This window comes from Uranotaenia lowii, chromosome 2, assembly GCF_029784155.1.
Source record: "Uranotaenia lowii strain MFRU-FL chromosome 2, ASM2978415v1, whole genome shotgun sequence".
Lineage (NCBI taxonomy): Eukaryota > Metazoa > Arthropoda > Insecta > Diptera > Culicidae > Uranotaenia > Uranotaenia lowii.
The window spans coordinates 36,348,889-36,365,648 of NC_073692.1; the positions used below are offsets into that span (position 1 = coordinate 36,348,889).

Genomic DNA, 16,760 nt, shown 5'->3' on the forward strand with positions numbered 1-16,760 from the left:
ATCTCTGGATAAAGGTGTGAGAATGATCGGATAGTGGTCGCTAAAACACAAGTCGTCATGTACTTTCCAGTCAAAAAATGTTGACATTATAGGAGAACCAAATGTAAGATCGATAGAAGAAAATGAATTGTGGGCTAAACTATAATGAGTTGCTGACCCATCGTTGAGACAGTTTAAATCCAATTCCTCAAATAAAGATTCTAGTATTTTTCCTCTTACACAATCTTTGTTGGATCCCCAACAAATATTATGGGCGTTACTATCTGTCATTATAAGAAATGGTTTTGGAAGTTGGTCAATCAGATTCTTCAAACAAGCTGTGGATAACGATTCATTTGGAGATAGGTACAGTGAGCAAACAGTGAATTCAATAGGATAGAAAACCTTGACAGCAACTGCTTGAAAGCTTGTGTTCAAATCTATTTCTTGAGCTTCAAATCCATTACGGACACAAATTGCAGTGCCACCTGAGGCTCTAAGGTGTAAAGTATCAATCGAATAGAAAATAGAATAATTTTTCATTGTAGGTGTTTGAGAACTTTTAAAGTGAGATTCTTGAATGCAAATTAAAACCGGGTTAAATTCTGCAATAAGCATTTTCAGTTCTTCGAAATGGGCGTAAAAACCATTACAGTTCCATTGTAGTAGGGTCATTTTGAAAAAAATTAAGATTACAGTCAAAAATCGTACAATCAAAACCATTTTGAGTCAGTGCAATAGTGCAGACGTTCTAACTGCATCACTCAAAATCCTAAAGTTTTCTGACATTGTATCGTTAGTATCTGGGCTATGTGGGTGATCATTTGAATTTTCAGTAATATCAACTGTGGTATCATTAGTATTAGGAGGTTTATATATAGTGTTAGTTAACTGTGGTATATTTACGTTGTTCCTATCATCAGTCGTATCCGTCTTCGTCATCGTCGCCTGTGGCAACAGTGGTTTCGGCATCATTTCGGTCAGCGTTCGGGCTTCCGTAGTTCCATCGACGTCGGGAGTGCACACGAGAGAGGAGTTTTGGTGAGAACTGCTTGTTTCCGGTAACTCAAGAGAACGGGTGGGGCTTGATGGTGGGTTGTTGATTTTTCGTTCATATGCTCGCTGTTGTTGGGGTTGTTGGCTTGGTGTTGGTGTTGTAATTGGTGCCACGCTGCTTTGCACAACATGGGCGAATGTTGGTCGAGATGATGGTAAAAATCCAAAGACTGCTTGTGGTACCTGGAGGCGTCGTTTTTGTCTCGCTTCTTTCATTGGAATTCGTTCAGTAACTCTTATTCTCTGGATTTCTAATTCGTCGATAAATTTCGGACATTGTTTAGACAATGCATGATGGCTTCCGTTGCAGTTGATGCAGGTTAATGGTCTGGGGCATGGTGTTCCGTTGTGGAGTAGAAGTCCACAAGATGCGCAAACTTGGTTACCTTTACATTGATCTTTTCGATGTCCAAATCGGAGGCAGCAAGTACATTTCATTGGATTGGGAACGTACAACCTTATGCGGCAGCTGTAAAAACCAACTTCAATCGTCTGTGGCAAGTAACTCAGATTGAAGGTGAGAATAAACGAGCCGGTGTCCTCAAGTTTGCCTTTGGAATTCTTTCGTTGCATGCGCTTAACTTCTGTCACATGGGCTCCCTTCAGATATTCCAATATAACAGTGTCATCGAGCTTGTTCAGATCCGGGCAAAAGATGGTTCCTTTGGATCGATTCATCGTGGTATGTTCAGTGATTTTGACGGAAACACTTTCACATAACTTCGTTAGCTTCAGAAGTTTTTCCGCTTGGTAACGATCAAGGGTCTTCAGAAGTAACGTACCTTCCTTGGATCTCGAAATTTGTACTCCAGATGTTATGTTGTCGAAGTACTTTTTAATAACAAACGGATTGAGATCGTCCATGGTGCATTCTGGATCCGTCCTAGTTACGACCAGAAACCGTCCGCCATTGTCGCAACCTCCTGTCCTCAACTGCTTGACGAATTGTTGCTCGTGGAGGTCGTTTCGCTGTGCTGTTCTTTTCCCATTTCTTTGCTTTTTGGCTGTTTTCCATCCAATAGTTCCGTTGCTTTCTTCATCAACGGTCAAAACTTGAAACCTTGAACCAAACGTGGTCGGTGGGGTTCCGCCACCTGGATCGGCGGCCATCTTTCGTGTTCTCCTACTATAGGTACTCAGTGGGGTACTCGCACAGGTCTCAAAAAAATACTACCGGTACTACCGATAACGAGATTTGAATAAAAGAATGCCTAACTTTGCTCTTGAAGACGATGTGATTCGCTCAGAGGTTGAAGTCAAACTGATGTTCATTTTTAAAATTCAACCTGTATGTTGTTGTAAAGAGTATGAATAATTAAAATAGTTACAGGCGAATGGAAAAATAAAAACGCTCGGTTTGCTTTTTTTCAACGTTTCTGTTGATAATTTTTAAAAATTATTGCACTTATATTTGAGTCTCTCAGAGCCAAAGAGGGAAGGAGTGCACTTCGAGCAAACACACAAAGTTTTCAGTTTGCGCGTTTTCTATATATTTTTCGGAATAAAGAAGTTTTCATTTGTTAAAAAAAGTATGTGATAAGAACCTCTAAAAACCTTAATTTTACCTCAGATAAAGATTCAATTATGAAGAAACGTTTGGCGTTCTTAACTCGCCGTTGATTTTGGCACCAAACAACTTATTTGAAAGACAAACATGTGTTGATCATGTTGAAAGTGGATTCGTTTCGGTTATTTTCAAGGGCGCAACTTTATCTCCAAACCACTGATCAAACTGACAACAGAAGTAGGTATTTAGATAGATTTTAAATCAATAACCAGAAACGATGCTGCCTCGTCACCTGTTTGATGTAAGCCATGGTAGTACGGTAGTACGCTGCTATCAGCACTCTTGCATCTAGGGAGCACTTTGAACTTTAGATTGTCTAATCGTAATTATAATTACAGGGAACAACCAAGATTGGTATATCGCGCAAGTGATTTGTTGAGAGTTCGTGATGCACTGGAATGCAAAAATTTTATATGTCCTTTCAATAGATTTTTAAAGTAAGTACTATTTAATTGACAAATTGGATTTTTTTTATGAAAAATCATAGAAAATACCTGGTTTAGGTTTTGTTTTGACGGTATTTTTTAAATCGTTATACCTACCCGCATAATCAATTACAATATATAGAGAATATTCTATATTGTCTCTAAACGTTATCGTTTATTGTAAAGTGAACAGTATATGTACAATAACACAGACCATATTAACAATCTGTATTATGATTATCTGTTAAAGTACCATATGGGGAAAGGGCTGTTAAGCATGTTTACCATTCAAAAAGAGCGATTTTTTCGAACAAATATTTCATGCTACATTATTGGATACGGTTAAAATATCATCCACTTTTGGCGAGCAAAACAATCTACCTGAATGTTCTAGCTACGTTGGAATACAAAATCATAGATTTCATCAACTTCAATGGATATAGTTTGCTTATAGTAGTTTGTAGTAAAAATAACGCTCAATCATACGTTCCGCATATTGTAAAATATTTTTAAAAAGAACTTCCCTGTACCATAACCAATATAGTTCCAATTCTTTCCCACAAAAAATAAAATAAAATTAAAAAATTTAAATGTTGAGATTTTTATTTTTTATTTCTGATATTATACATGGATTATACAATCTTACCTATTTGTGCAGATCTGCATTGTTCAGCCTTTCAGTAGATTTTTTTTCCGCTCTCCGCTCAGCAGAGATCTTTGTTTCTGTAATTTCATTAGTTTTATTTAATCTCACTAGTTTTTATCGATAATATAATATAGTTTTACTTACTTTTCGCGTTCTGTGTGTTTTTCTCAGCGTGATTCTTTTTTTTCGGAGCCATTTTGAACACAGTTTTCAGTTCCGAACCTGGCGTGGGGTTGCCGACACAAATTTTAACGAAGTGAAGTGAAAATTAGCAGATGCTGAACCCAAGAGCGAAAAAATGCATAAGCTCACAACTACATCTTAAAATAACAATATTAGTTATTATCCGCAAGAGGTGAAATGATAACGACTTGTCTAACTCATACAATGTTGTCAATGTTGTTTTTTTTTTAATTTAATGTCTAATGCTAAGAAAATATAAGGAAACTTTGTCGTACACTGTTAGAGTCCTGGATAAGGTCCAGAGACAATATTCAAAGGTTGCAAATTTTTATTCTCTTATTATACTATACTTACTAAATCATATATCATATTGTCACTGTCACTGATACGATCCTGTCATAATTTATTGAGGTAATAAAATTTTGAACATGTATAATGAAATGATACTTGGAAGATATTTCATACTGGTACTGCTACCAATATATTAAGTTAATAGTTAGTACTATATCCCCAACTGTTTTTAATTATGCGGGTACCTCATACCTACATTTCATTATAGAATCCCGTTTTACGAAAATTCGGAGCTCCGTGTAAGATCAAACTGTACTCACTCTGGCGTTTATTAATCAAGCACAGAAGATGCAATATAGTATCAGATGGTTCATCCAGTTCATCTATCCTCGAGCTGCCTTCGGAATTTGTTACAACAGAGATTGGAGAACTGTATTGTCAATGGTCGGAAATCAGGACGTCTCGATGCATGATGAGGAGCTAAAACTTTTGATGTCAACTTTAAGTTTTGGATGCAATCGCTTGTAGTCGTCTGCATAATGTTAAGGTCTTGAGGAGATTGTTAAAGTACCTTCAGTAGTAGAATCTGCACCTTCTACCTAAGTACCTATGAGTAAAACTATCTCAATTCAAGTTCAATTTCTTTGTTGTTTCATGATGTTCGACCATGTACTACATGTTGTTTATGCGTAGCTATGATTCGGCAGTTTGTTTACAAACTAATTATTAAGGCATTGAGCTCATCTTCTGTTTTAGTTAGTTTGTAGCTACTGGAAGTAGCTCTATTTTGTATTGGTAGGCCTAAGTGTGTTGAGCTCAGAGGCTGCATGTGTACTGCAGGCGCTAGACATGGCCGCCATATCGGGGCGATATTGACCTTAACAGTGATTCACGCGGCCAATTATCGCCGTACGTTAGAATGGGAACTCTCGTGCTGGCTGAACCGGTCTATGGGCAAAGGCTTTGGAGCTTCGAATGCACCGCATCACGACACGATACGACACGATGTCTGTATGAGCTTTTTTAGGAAGTTGTTTGTTACCAATAATGGTGCCGAATGCGATTCTTCCATTTGATTTATTGAACAGCAGCAGAATCGAATCGGCCGAATCTTCGTGATACCTACACATAACTGACAATTTTATATTTACACCCGAAAAACCAACCATTATTACGGCTGCATTGTTGTGAAATCGATTGGGTGTAGGTTTGATCAATTTGACCGATGATGATGATGATCGTACCACACTAATTATAATTATCATAGCCATGAATTAAGTCGAGCGGAAACGTTTTCCGTTCTTCGTACGCTCTTCTTGATTACGTCGCAAAAGTGTAAAGAAGAAAATCCATTTGCTTGCAGTTAACTCAAGCATAACGGAAAATTAGTTGAGTAACTGATCCGGTGTACTTTGCTACACCTTACAAAAATAAATGAAATTTTGGGAAATAATTGAAATTCGTTTTTGTTGGAATAATTTAAAATCAAATTTCTACAAAATTAAGGAGGACCGCTTTAAAATGAGAGCTTCAACTTTTCGAATTTCGAAGATTTTCGAAGAGTTCCTGAAACTTGATCTCAAAATTATAAAGCGTGTAACAAACTGACTTGAAATATTTTAATTACAGGTGAATTGACCAAGTAGGTTAAAAACAATAAAAAATGACAAAATGACAAAAATGACAAAAATTACAAAAATGCCAAAAAGGCCAAAAATTCCAAAAATGCCAAAAATGACAAAAATGACAAAAATGACAAAAATAATAAAAATGACAAAAATGACAAAAATGACAAAAATGACAAAAATGACAAAAATGACAAAAATGACAAAAATGACAAAAATGACAAAAATGACAAAAATGACAAAAATGACAAAAATGACAAAAATGACAAAAATGACAAAAATGACAAAAATGACAAAAATGACAAAAATGACAAAAATGACAAAAATGACAAAAATGACAAAAATGACAAAAATGACAAAAATGACAAAAATGACAAAAATGACAAAAATGACAAAAATGACAAAAATGACAAAAATGACAAAAATGACAAAAATGACAAAAATGACAAAAATGACAAAAATGACAAAAATGACAAAAATGACAAAAATGACAAAAATGACAAAAATGACAAAAATGACAAAAATGACAAAAATGACAAAAATGACAAAAATGACAAAAATGACAAAAATGACAAAAATGACAAAAATGACAAAAATGACAAAAATGACAAAAATGACAAAAATGACAAAAATGACAAAAATGACAAAAATGACAAAAATGACAAAAATGACAAAAATGACAAAAATGACAAAAATGACAAAAATGACAAAAATGACAAAAATGACAAAAATGACAAAAATGACAAAAATGACAAAAATGACAAAAATGACAAAAATGACAAAAATGACAAAAATGACAAAAATGACAAAAATGACAAAATGACAAAAATGACAAAAATGACAAAAATGACAAAAATGACAAAAATGACAAAAATGACAAAAATGACAAAAATGACAAAAATGACAAAAATGACAAAAATGACAAAAGTGACAAAAGTGACAAAAATGACAAAAATGACAAAAATGACAAAAATGACAAAAATGACAAAAATGACAAAAATGACAAAAATGACAAAAATGACAAAAATGACAAAAATGACAAAAATGACAAAAATGACAAAAATGACAAAAATGACAAAAATGACAAAAATGACAAAAATGACAAAAATGACAAAAATGACAAAAATGACAAAAATGACAAAAATGACAAAAATGACAAAAATGACAAAAATGACAAAAATGACAAAAATGACAAAAATGACAAAAATGACAAAAATGACAAAAATGACAAAAATGACAAAAATGACAAAAATGACAAAAATGACAAAAATGACAAAAATGACAAAAATGAATGACAAAAATGACAAAAATGACAAAAATGACAAAAATGACAAAAATGACAAAAATGACAAAAATGACAAAAATGACAAAAATGACAAAAATGACAAAAATGACAAAAATGACAAAAATGACAAAAATGACAAAAATGACAAAAATGACAAAAATGACAAAAATGACAAAAATGACAAAAATGACAAAAATGACAAAAATGACAAAAATGACAAAAATGACAAAAATGACAAAAATGACAAAAATGACAAAAATGACAAAAATGACAAAAATGACAAAAATGACAAAAATGACAAAAATGACAAAAATGACAAAAATGACAAAAATGACAAAAATGACAAAAATGACAAAAATGACAAAAATGACAAAAATGACAAAAATGACAAAAATGACAAAAATGACAAAAATGACAAAAATGACAAAAATGACAAAAATGACAAAAATGACAAAAATGACAAAAATGACAAAAATGACAAAAATGACAAAAATGACAAAAATGACAAAAATGACAAAAATGACAAAAATGACAAAAATGACAAAAATGACAAAAATGACAAAAATGACAAAAATGACAAAAATGACAAAAATGACAAAAATGACAAAAATGACAAAAATGACAAAAATGACAAAAATGACAAAAATGACAAAAATGACAAAAATGACAAAAATGACAAAAATGACAAAAATGACAAAAATGACAAAAATGACAAAAATGACAAAAATGACAAAAATGACAAAAATGACAAAAATGACAAAAATGACAAAAATGACAAAAATGACAAAAATGACAAAAATGACAAAAATGACAAAAATGACAAAAATGACAAAAATGACAAAAATGACAAAAATGACAAAAATTGTCAAAAATGACAAAAATGACAAAAATGACAAAAATTGACAAAAATGACATAAATTACAAAAATTACAAAAATTACAAAAATTACAAAAATTACAAAAATTACAAAAATTACAAAAATTACAAAAATTACAAAAATTACAAAAATTACAAAAATTACAAAAATTACAAAAATTACAAAAATTACAAAAATTACAAAAATTACAAAAATTACAAAAATTACAAAAATTACAAAAATTACAAAAATGACAAAATGACCATTGTGACAATGACAAAAATTTTAAAATTTGGCCACGTCCATACCTGATTGTCGATGTCTCTCGAGATGGGGTTTCACCTACTGAGCCCTCGGCATCGACCGGGTTTGTCGTACAATGGCTTGCGAACTCATACTATTCCGGTTATATTTCTGAAGAAATTTTGGGACAGTTTACGCTGAGTTCTATTAGCATTGCAAAGCAATCTCGTGTTGAGTGTAAGCTGCTCGAAGCTATGGATAAATTCACAATTTTTTAGTTGTTCCCAAAAAACAATCAAACATCTAGAATGAAAATTGAACATTTAAGAGTTTTCATACATAAACGGTAGCAAATTTGTTTCTATGGAGTGTATTCGAAAAAAAAAATTGCAACACTTTGTTTTGTGAACAATTTTTGAATTGGTGGAAAGAAAATTTTGGCGACCATCTGTCAAGCGGTTTTTGAGATAGCGTCCAATATTGAAGTACCGTAATCCGGGGTAAGATTGATCACTTTTTTCAATATTTTTCGATTATTTTCTCTGTTAAGGGGAATGTGGCATGTTTAATATTTTTAAAACCAGTACTAGGCTCCTATGAACGTAAAACATGGTTGCAGAAATTTATTAGACTTCATTAAATTTGATTTAAAAATCGATTTAGTCTCTGTTCAGTTTTTGATGCTTTGGGGTGACATTGATCAGTCTCTATTTTGACGGTTTTATCGAGTTTTCTTGATCATAAAGAATACAAAAAACCATAATAATAAAATTTTAAATGCTTGTTCATCAATTTGACCTAGTTTTTAACGTTTTTTTTCAAAAACATTTATAATCGAAAAAAGAACACTGATGCTGCATACATTTAGGGGCAAAAGTTATAACAATTGCTAAATAGTTTTAGCTTCAAAATACAAATGAAATTTTACCTTCACACGTTCTTCTAGGCTCACCCACTATTACCATTTTCATTTTTTCTTCAAAGTTAACCATTTGATAGGGTTCATAGCCATTTTTCCAATACGGGCTTACTCTTGGAAAACGTCCTTTATTTTTACATATAAAATGTTTATCACTGAATGCCTATAAAAATAGCACTACAACTACACAAATACAAAGAAAAAAAGTTGTTCTTTCACATTCAACAACTCGTTTGCTTCTAAATGCTTTTTGGTATCATCAGGAGAGCTGTTTGTTTGCGAGCCTTGCAAAAAATAGATATTTTAAGATTTTGAAATAACATTTTTACTAGCAGAAAACAAATTTCAAATACAAACCAAATTTTGCCTATTTGATACTCAATTAATAGGCTTTCAAACGTAGAAAACAGTTTTCAAAAATTCAAACTATAGACTTAGTTATTGATGATTATTTGGCACAATTTCAAGTTGATCAAAGCTACCCCGGTGATCAATGTTACCCCGTTTTACGGTACAATGAAAAAAATATTTTGGGCAGGATCGAGAAGAATCCAGAAAAGTCCCAGTGGGAGAACCAAAAACGGCTGAAAATCATCTATTCGACTTACGTTTACATAACTGATTCCATGAAGTATAGGAATATGAGAGGTTGAAAACAAAATACGGTGGTAAAATTATGCGCAAAATATTTGGACTGCTAGTGGAGAGATATTTTTGTAATGGACACCAAAGCGAACTCTTTAGCAGGCATGTTTTACCCAGAAACTTTTCGTAGACAATTTTTCCGGGCATAATCAATCAAAGAAAAATTAAAATTTTACGACTAGTACTTGAGCAGGCTATCGATCTGTGGAAACTGCAAATCACACAGTGTTTCATAACGATTGACACGGTGAATGGCTAAAACTACTTAGAAGCCTGCCTCCAAATGCGACCGTTTCCTCTGCTACTTCAATAGGTCCCCACAAAGTCTATGCTCTGTTTAAGTTGGATCTGGAATCGTGCCATTACGCAAAAAACGTAGAGGAACGATAAAAAAATCTAAATGTTGTTTTTGTGCCGAAGGAGGACAATCGGCTAAACTTGTTATTACTTCGACCAAATTCAATATTTTGAGTTTTTCTGAAGGTCAAACTTCAGGAAACAGAAAACGTTATCAAAATTAGCCTTGATTTGTAAAAAGGGCGGTTTATAGTGTACATTATAGATGGCGCACGTGTTGCCCAAAAGATCAAGTCGAAAAACTTTTTCATTGGACGCTATCTAAAAAGCCACTTTACAGAACATCACAAGAATTTGCACATACCAAGAAGGTTCGCTGAAAATTTTATCAATTTGCATCAATGCATTCAAAAGTCTCATAAAAAGTAGAAAAAAACCCACATTCAGATTTTTGGTTTTTTTTCAGCACACCTTAAGCAGAAAACGAGATATCAATTTATTCCCGTTACTTATAACTCAAACTTTATTCCGTGTTTTAAAATCTTAAAAACCATTTGATGGAAATAGGAAAAGTAGTAGCCTGCTGCTGTGAATGACGGTTGTGATTTTTTTTGCTGCTAATTTTAACTCCTGGAAAAAAATTATTTCTAAATTGTTTTTTTTTGTGTGTTGAAGAAATTGTTCAGAAGTTTGATGCTTTGAATTTGCATCGTATTGATTTCTTGTTTGGTTGATGGTTCGAGATGCACAAGCCCAATTTATTGCCAAAATTGGTGGATAATGTCTAGTGGCCGCTGCGACAGCTGGAGCCGGTGCCAGAGCTGATTGGAAATGATGAGGAAGCTTGTAACTAGAGCATCGAGCGTCTACACATAACGAGCGGTGAATCGTACAAAAAGCTTAAGGGAAAGTACATTTCCGGGAACGTGGATTTTGGCGATGTACTCAGGAAGAAATTTCGCAAGGAGTACAAAGTGAACAGTGGCCAGGAATCACCGGTTCAAACATGTTCGCAATTGTAATACAAAATTAAAAAACTGATGGAAGAGTTTATCGTCTCAGGCCTGTCTGGATAAGCGTAAACCCAAGAAGTTTTTGGTGAGATCAATCCATTTTTTTGTTTTTATTTCTGATTTAAACTGTACATTTTAAACATGATCATTTTATAAACTAACCCTATATAATCATATGAAGCGTTTGGTAGGGAACTTCACGCTTAATCTCCCCCTTGTTCCTGTATCTTTTGTATTTTCATCACATGGTTGGCCTGGCCGTAGTAGTATCTGCAATGCATGTTCGATGTATCAGATACTATGTTGAAAAGAAAAATGAGGAACGCAAGTTTTTTATTTTCCAGGATGCATACAAGTTTTGGCCATGTTGGTGTTAGAAGAAGAAGAAGAAAACCATTTGATGGAAATAGTTTGACCACCTCTTGTAAATTTCTATAAAAAATAAACAGTTAAGCGCCTTTATTTTGAAATTGAAGTCTGATGGCGCGAAACATTCAATTGCAACAATTTGACTGAATTTTACAGACTTATAAAGTCTCACTCTTTTCGACCAAATGCAGCTTCTGTTTGAAACCAAAAGTGGGGCAAACTTTTTGCATTTTTAATACGTGTTTGAAGACTTGTTAGGTTCTAGACTCCCTACACGCATAGCTAAATATCGCAAAGGCTAGGAGGTGCAAGCAAACAGGCAAGCACCCACCCACAAATATACTTAGTCGTTTTTATGCGCAGTGGCGTATTTTTAAGCGTTAAATCTACTTTACAACTCTGCTCGTGCTATTTCCATATAGTTATGCGATTGCAAGCCGGCAAACCACAATAATTCTCATGTTTCAACTAGGTACAATCGCCATCTGTATCAAGTCGTACATCGCATTGTAGATACAACATCCGATATGGAGCGGGTAAAACTAAATATATCGAACTGAGAACCAGTGTTCTGCTTCACACAAATCGACCCATGTGGATCCTTATCAGATCAATCGACAAAAGCGTTAGCGTGTAATTAATCACCTGAATGGACGGTAAATTCCCGACCAGACATTCTATATTTATCTCAGTCATTCTATTAGTCGATTCAAAATAAAAAATACAAAACAAACAAATCTTCAGGCTGCTCGCACGTGTGATTCTTCTCTTAAACAATCATTGTTGATTTCGAGCCCCATTGGCGATGCGAGGAAGGCGGTGAAAACTGGAATTTGGAACGCGCTTCATTCAGCAATCAATCGGCAGCATTCGCGGGAAAGGAAGATGGGGTCTCACTTTGCATAGACTGGGCCGTTAATTACCGAATTGGGAAATCCCTCCTGTTTTCCGATCGGGATCGGCACGTAAATAAACGCCATTTGGGTGGGCTGCGTGAGATAATGCCTCCCATTCGCTATCGGATCCAGGCGAGAATTGAGAACGTTCACACCTCGTGGAAATTGCCTACCCACTCTAAAGTGTTTGCAAAGGGGAAGTGGGGAAAAGTGTATGAATAAATTTTATCATAAAAATACATATCTTAATGCAATAATGTGTTGTTTTTCCACAGTGAATGAATTGAATGTGAAAATTGCAATCGTAATTGGATGCACTTTAAGTTGCCCGCCCTTGGGGTGAAGTTAAGTGGAAGTGCTGTGTGGGGTACCTGATCGTCGATTTTTCTGATCCAGCTTGCCGGTCTCCGGGAAAAAAAACATTGGCTGAAGAATTGTGGAAGAGTGCAGTGTAGTGATCTCGAAGCAGGGCACTTGAGAAGGTCGTTCAGAGGATTCTTTTCCTGGCCAAAATTCAGTTAAAAAAACAGTGATAATTGCCAGCAATCGATTGTTGTAAGCCGGTCGAAAGTCAATCGCCAGACGAAAAAAAAAATCTACCAAATACAGAGCTTTTATAAGCGCCATCATCATTAGCATCAGCTGATCGAAACTGAAGTGAAAAATGCGGAAGCTGTGGATTTTGGTTGCCAGTGCCCTGTTGGCGTTTGCCAATTTCGTCAAATCCCAAGAGACGGCGCGCAATTTGTACAGTTCAAGGTAAGTGAGGCGGGACAAAGTTGTCGTTGTATTTATGAAGAATGGTTGAAGTTAGTTCCTCTGATGTGTGATTTTACTTTGCTTTCAATATTTTCAATTCGTATTTAAAGTTAAGTTGTCATAAGGATTTGAACTTGTTTGGCTCAAAATGATTCCGTAAAGTTAATTTAGCAAGGATCAGCTTTCTATATCGTTGCGATTAGTAAATGTAATCTAAGTTGAGAAATTCATGTATTTTTTACCGATACTCTAGGTAAAAAATACATGAATTTCTCAACTTGGCATGATGGCAATAAAAATGATGACGAAATGAAGCCAAATAAAATAAATGAAAATAAAAAAAACGCAAAAAATGCTTTGCATAGCCAATGAATTTGTTGGTTTTTTTTTTAACTTGACAAAATATTTCTGGACATTTGTGAATGCTCTAGCCAGCAAAACCTCCAATTTTAAAATAATTTTCATTTAATTCAGATTAATTATTTGAATTAATAATTTAATTGAAATAATTATAACGTTTTTCATGAAAGACTTAAATACTTCCCATGCTGCCAAAAATGAAGCTTAAGAATAGGAAAAACTAATAATTGAAGACAAACTTCATTCCAAGCTTATTTCAATTTTCTGGATGATTTAGTTCGAAAAAATGTCTTCTTCCATACAAATTTCCATACAAAATTGAATCGCGTTGCGCTTACTCAGGGAGGGATCGACCAAAGTATATTAAGATTCACACTTTTATGCTTGGTGACCCAAACGACATCGAATAAACATTATTTGAGCAAAAAGTCATTTTTACAGCGGTCTTAAGGGGCATATTATTGGGGCATATTATTGGGGCATATATTGTAGGCAATCCGACAACTTGTCCGGGCCCATTTTAATAAATTCAGCTGCGATGCCATCCTTACCAGCCGATTTGTTGCTATTACGGATTAGGGAAAAAAAAAATATACAGATTATCATCAAAATTCGCATGGTTGGCTCTTCCATACCACAGATTTTTGGTTGCAGTCATTGTTTTGCTTAATCAACATCGATAACTACGCACAAACTAGCTTTTATGTAAAGTTGATTTGGGCCATTTGGCTGTAGAGGTTGTCTCAACTGCTTATCGCTAAAATAATTCAACAGCTGGTAGATTTGGCTTTAATTTCCTTGCCTACATTAAACAATCTGAAAGTATGAACAAGCAAAAAATTTGTCTGACTTAGAGGAAAAATTGCAATAAGGTACACCGAGGAAGCTCCCTACCGCCCCCTTGGGGGCGTTAAGAGCTTCCAAGGGGGCGGTGAGCTCAATTTTGAAATTTGGGGGGCGTTGGAAGGGATCAGGTGGGCGGTGAGGTCGTAACTCACATTTTCACAAATCACGAAACAACGTAGATTTGAAATATCAACGAGTAAGTTCGATGCAAAACCATGAAGTTACGTCACATAACTAAACATCAGGTTTAAGACTTAAATATCTATAATTTCAATTTTGATCCAGTATTTCAATATTTTTTTCTTCTTATAAACGTTCTAAGCAAGAATGTCCCATGTGACTTTTGGGTCATTTTCACTTTTTTGCTGGAAAAGGTCTCTTTTAGTGTTCACTTTCGAATAAAAACACAAACAAGTATACTTTGTTCTGAACTTACAAGAAATTTTCATCAAGGTGGTTGTCTCTATGTTGATAGTTCTGCGCAAGAATGTCACACTAGAGAAAATTCTATGAAAAATGCAATTTTTTTTTAAATGGTCTTAAGATGAGTTCAAACTGTTGAATATCAAGTTATTCACTGAAAAGAACACTAAAATAGTGGGCAGAGGAGGAGCGAGAAGCATTGAGTGTTTTATTCAGAGAAATTTTCACTAAACACTTTTCGGTAGGCACTACTTACAGGATCCATACTCAACTATACATTTTTATAAACAAAGAAGAACGTATTTCTCAAATTACGGTTTAGCATGAGTTTTTGGGAAAAAAAATAACTACGCAAGCTTTTAAAATAATAAAAAAATTGTAGCCGTGTGACAGTTTTTCGTAGAACTAGCATCGGCATGCGTTTTGATTCTACGCAAAAGTGTCACACGGAGCATTTTTGCCTCTAATTTGCTGTTTTTTTTTGTAGGAAATGTAATTTTTTTGACAGAAAACATTATAAAATGATAAACTTGAACTGTTCACTACGAAAAAACTGTCGGTAAATTTTTTGTTTGAGAGAAAAATTGGAAATAAAGCTGATATTTCAAACGAGTTTTTCTCGTTTGCACGTTATTCCACATGGGACAATCTTGCTTAGAACGGCGGTAAATGTGTCTAAAAGATTCTTTTTAAATTATCAAAGATTTCGTATACGCTCTACATGTTGATCTTGTTTTGTACGAGTATTTTGAGTTATTTTCAAAAAGGTTAATTTTAGATGGCAATGCAAGATAATCATAAAAATGTATTGTTTCAAAAAATATGCTTAGCAGAAAAAAACCTTCTAAAAAACCTGCGTAAAATAGCGTCATCTGTGATTAAGTGATAGATTTTCTTGGAAAGAAAATATGAAAGATTTTTTAAGGTAAGTGAATTTTTATTTTAGGTACTTATTTGTTCATCTTTATTATAATCCATTCATAAATCAATTGTGCCCTATGCCATCGATAGACTTAATCTTTTCGCTTATCCCTAACATTTTCAGTTATTAGGTCCGTGGATGCTGCATAACTTTGAACAGGACTTAAGTTCAGATATTAAGAAATAATACTATTTTTTACGTTATTTTACCTGCTTGTCAGAAATTAATAAGTATTCAGTGATCCAAATTAATGATGAACATAGAATTTAGATTACCAAAATTTAAGATATGTGATTTGGTATTTAAAAGTTTAAGTAATTGGCTAGAAAACTATACATAGAATTAAGTGTTTACTGGAGGTTTAAAGCAATATGCTCTTGGAGCCAAAAGGGCATAAGTTAAGGTTGCCAGATTTCCCGTATATTTCACAAACCGGTCCGGACCGGTTCCCCGTATTTCGTTTAGATTATTAGGATTAGATTAGATTCGTTGGGATTATTAAGACTTTTCATTTTTACGTCCAATAAGAAGTTGTTTATGGCATTATTTAACAAATCATGACTTTTTTTTGGAAGCCTGAAATACGATTTGAAATTTTCCGATGTGATTTGATGAAAAAAAAATTCAAATGTATTCTTTTTGACTTTAACTAAATTATTCCGTAATTTTTACCAAATTTGCCCGGATGTTGCACAGATTTTGGGTTAAACATTTTGAAATCAAATGCTTGAATTTGTCCGGTCCGAAACGTCCGAAAAAAATTCTGGCAAACTTAGTATAAGTGCATTAAAGCTTATTTCGAGGAAAACACGCTTTTAAGTTGTTATGTTTGTTAATTTTCCATTTCGAAAATTTGCATTCTTCTTTCGAATGAAATAGTATGTAAAAATTTGAAAAATCACGAAATATAAAGAGTGATACGGTCAAAACTTGGTCAATATCAACTTGATGTATTTCTTTCAATTTTGCATTTTAAAAAACCTCAACATCCCTCATTTTGAAGGTGTGTGTGTGTAGAATGTTGATCCTATTTTGATTTTGGAATTCACTCTTCAGTTGTCAAAATGCCGTCCAAGGAAGAGGGCAGCGTATCAAAATTTTGCTCGCGCATCGCGAAAATCCGAGCTACTCGCACGCAAAGCTGTCAAAATTGCT

At 33.9% G+C, this 16,760-nt stretch overlaps 2 protein-coding genes across 7 annotated transcripts in view; one reads left to right on the forward strand and one right to left on the reverse strand.

Moving 5' to 3' along the window:
• The window catches only part of LOC129741286 (uncharacterized), a 51,476-nt gene extending 49,331 nt beyond the window's left edge, over positions 1 to 2,145 (reverse strand). The window contains exon 1 of the mRNA XM_055733011.1: positions 886 to 2,145. Within this exon, the coding sequence (XP_055588986.1) occupies positions 886 to 2,145 (1,260 nt within the window). The remainder of the gene's footprint in view (positions 1 to 885) is intronic.
• Positions 1 to 16,760, forward strand: part of LOC129745337 (integumentary mucin C.1-like) — a 142,034-nt gene that overhangs the window by 50,033 nt on the left and 75,241 nt on the right. For all 6 annotated transcript variants that reach the window (XM_055738346.1, XM_055738349.1, XM_055738347.1 and 3 more), the window contains exon 2: positions 12,571 to 13,054. In XM_055738346.1, coding sequence (XP_055594321.1) covers positions 12,960 to 13,054 — 95 coding nt within the window. In that variant the 5' untranslated portion in view covers positions 12,571 to 12,959. The remainder of the gene's footprint in view (positions 1 to 12,570; positions 13,055 to 16,760) is intronic.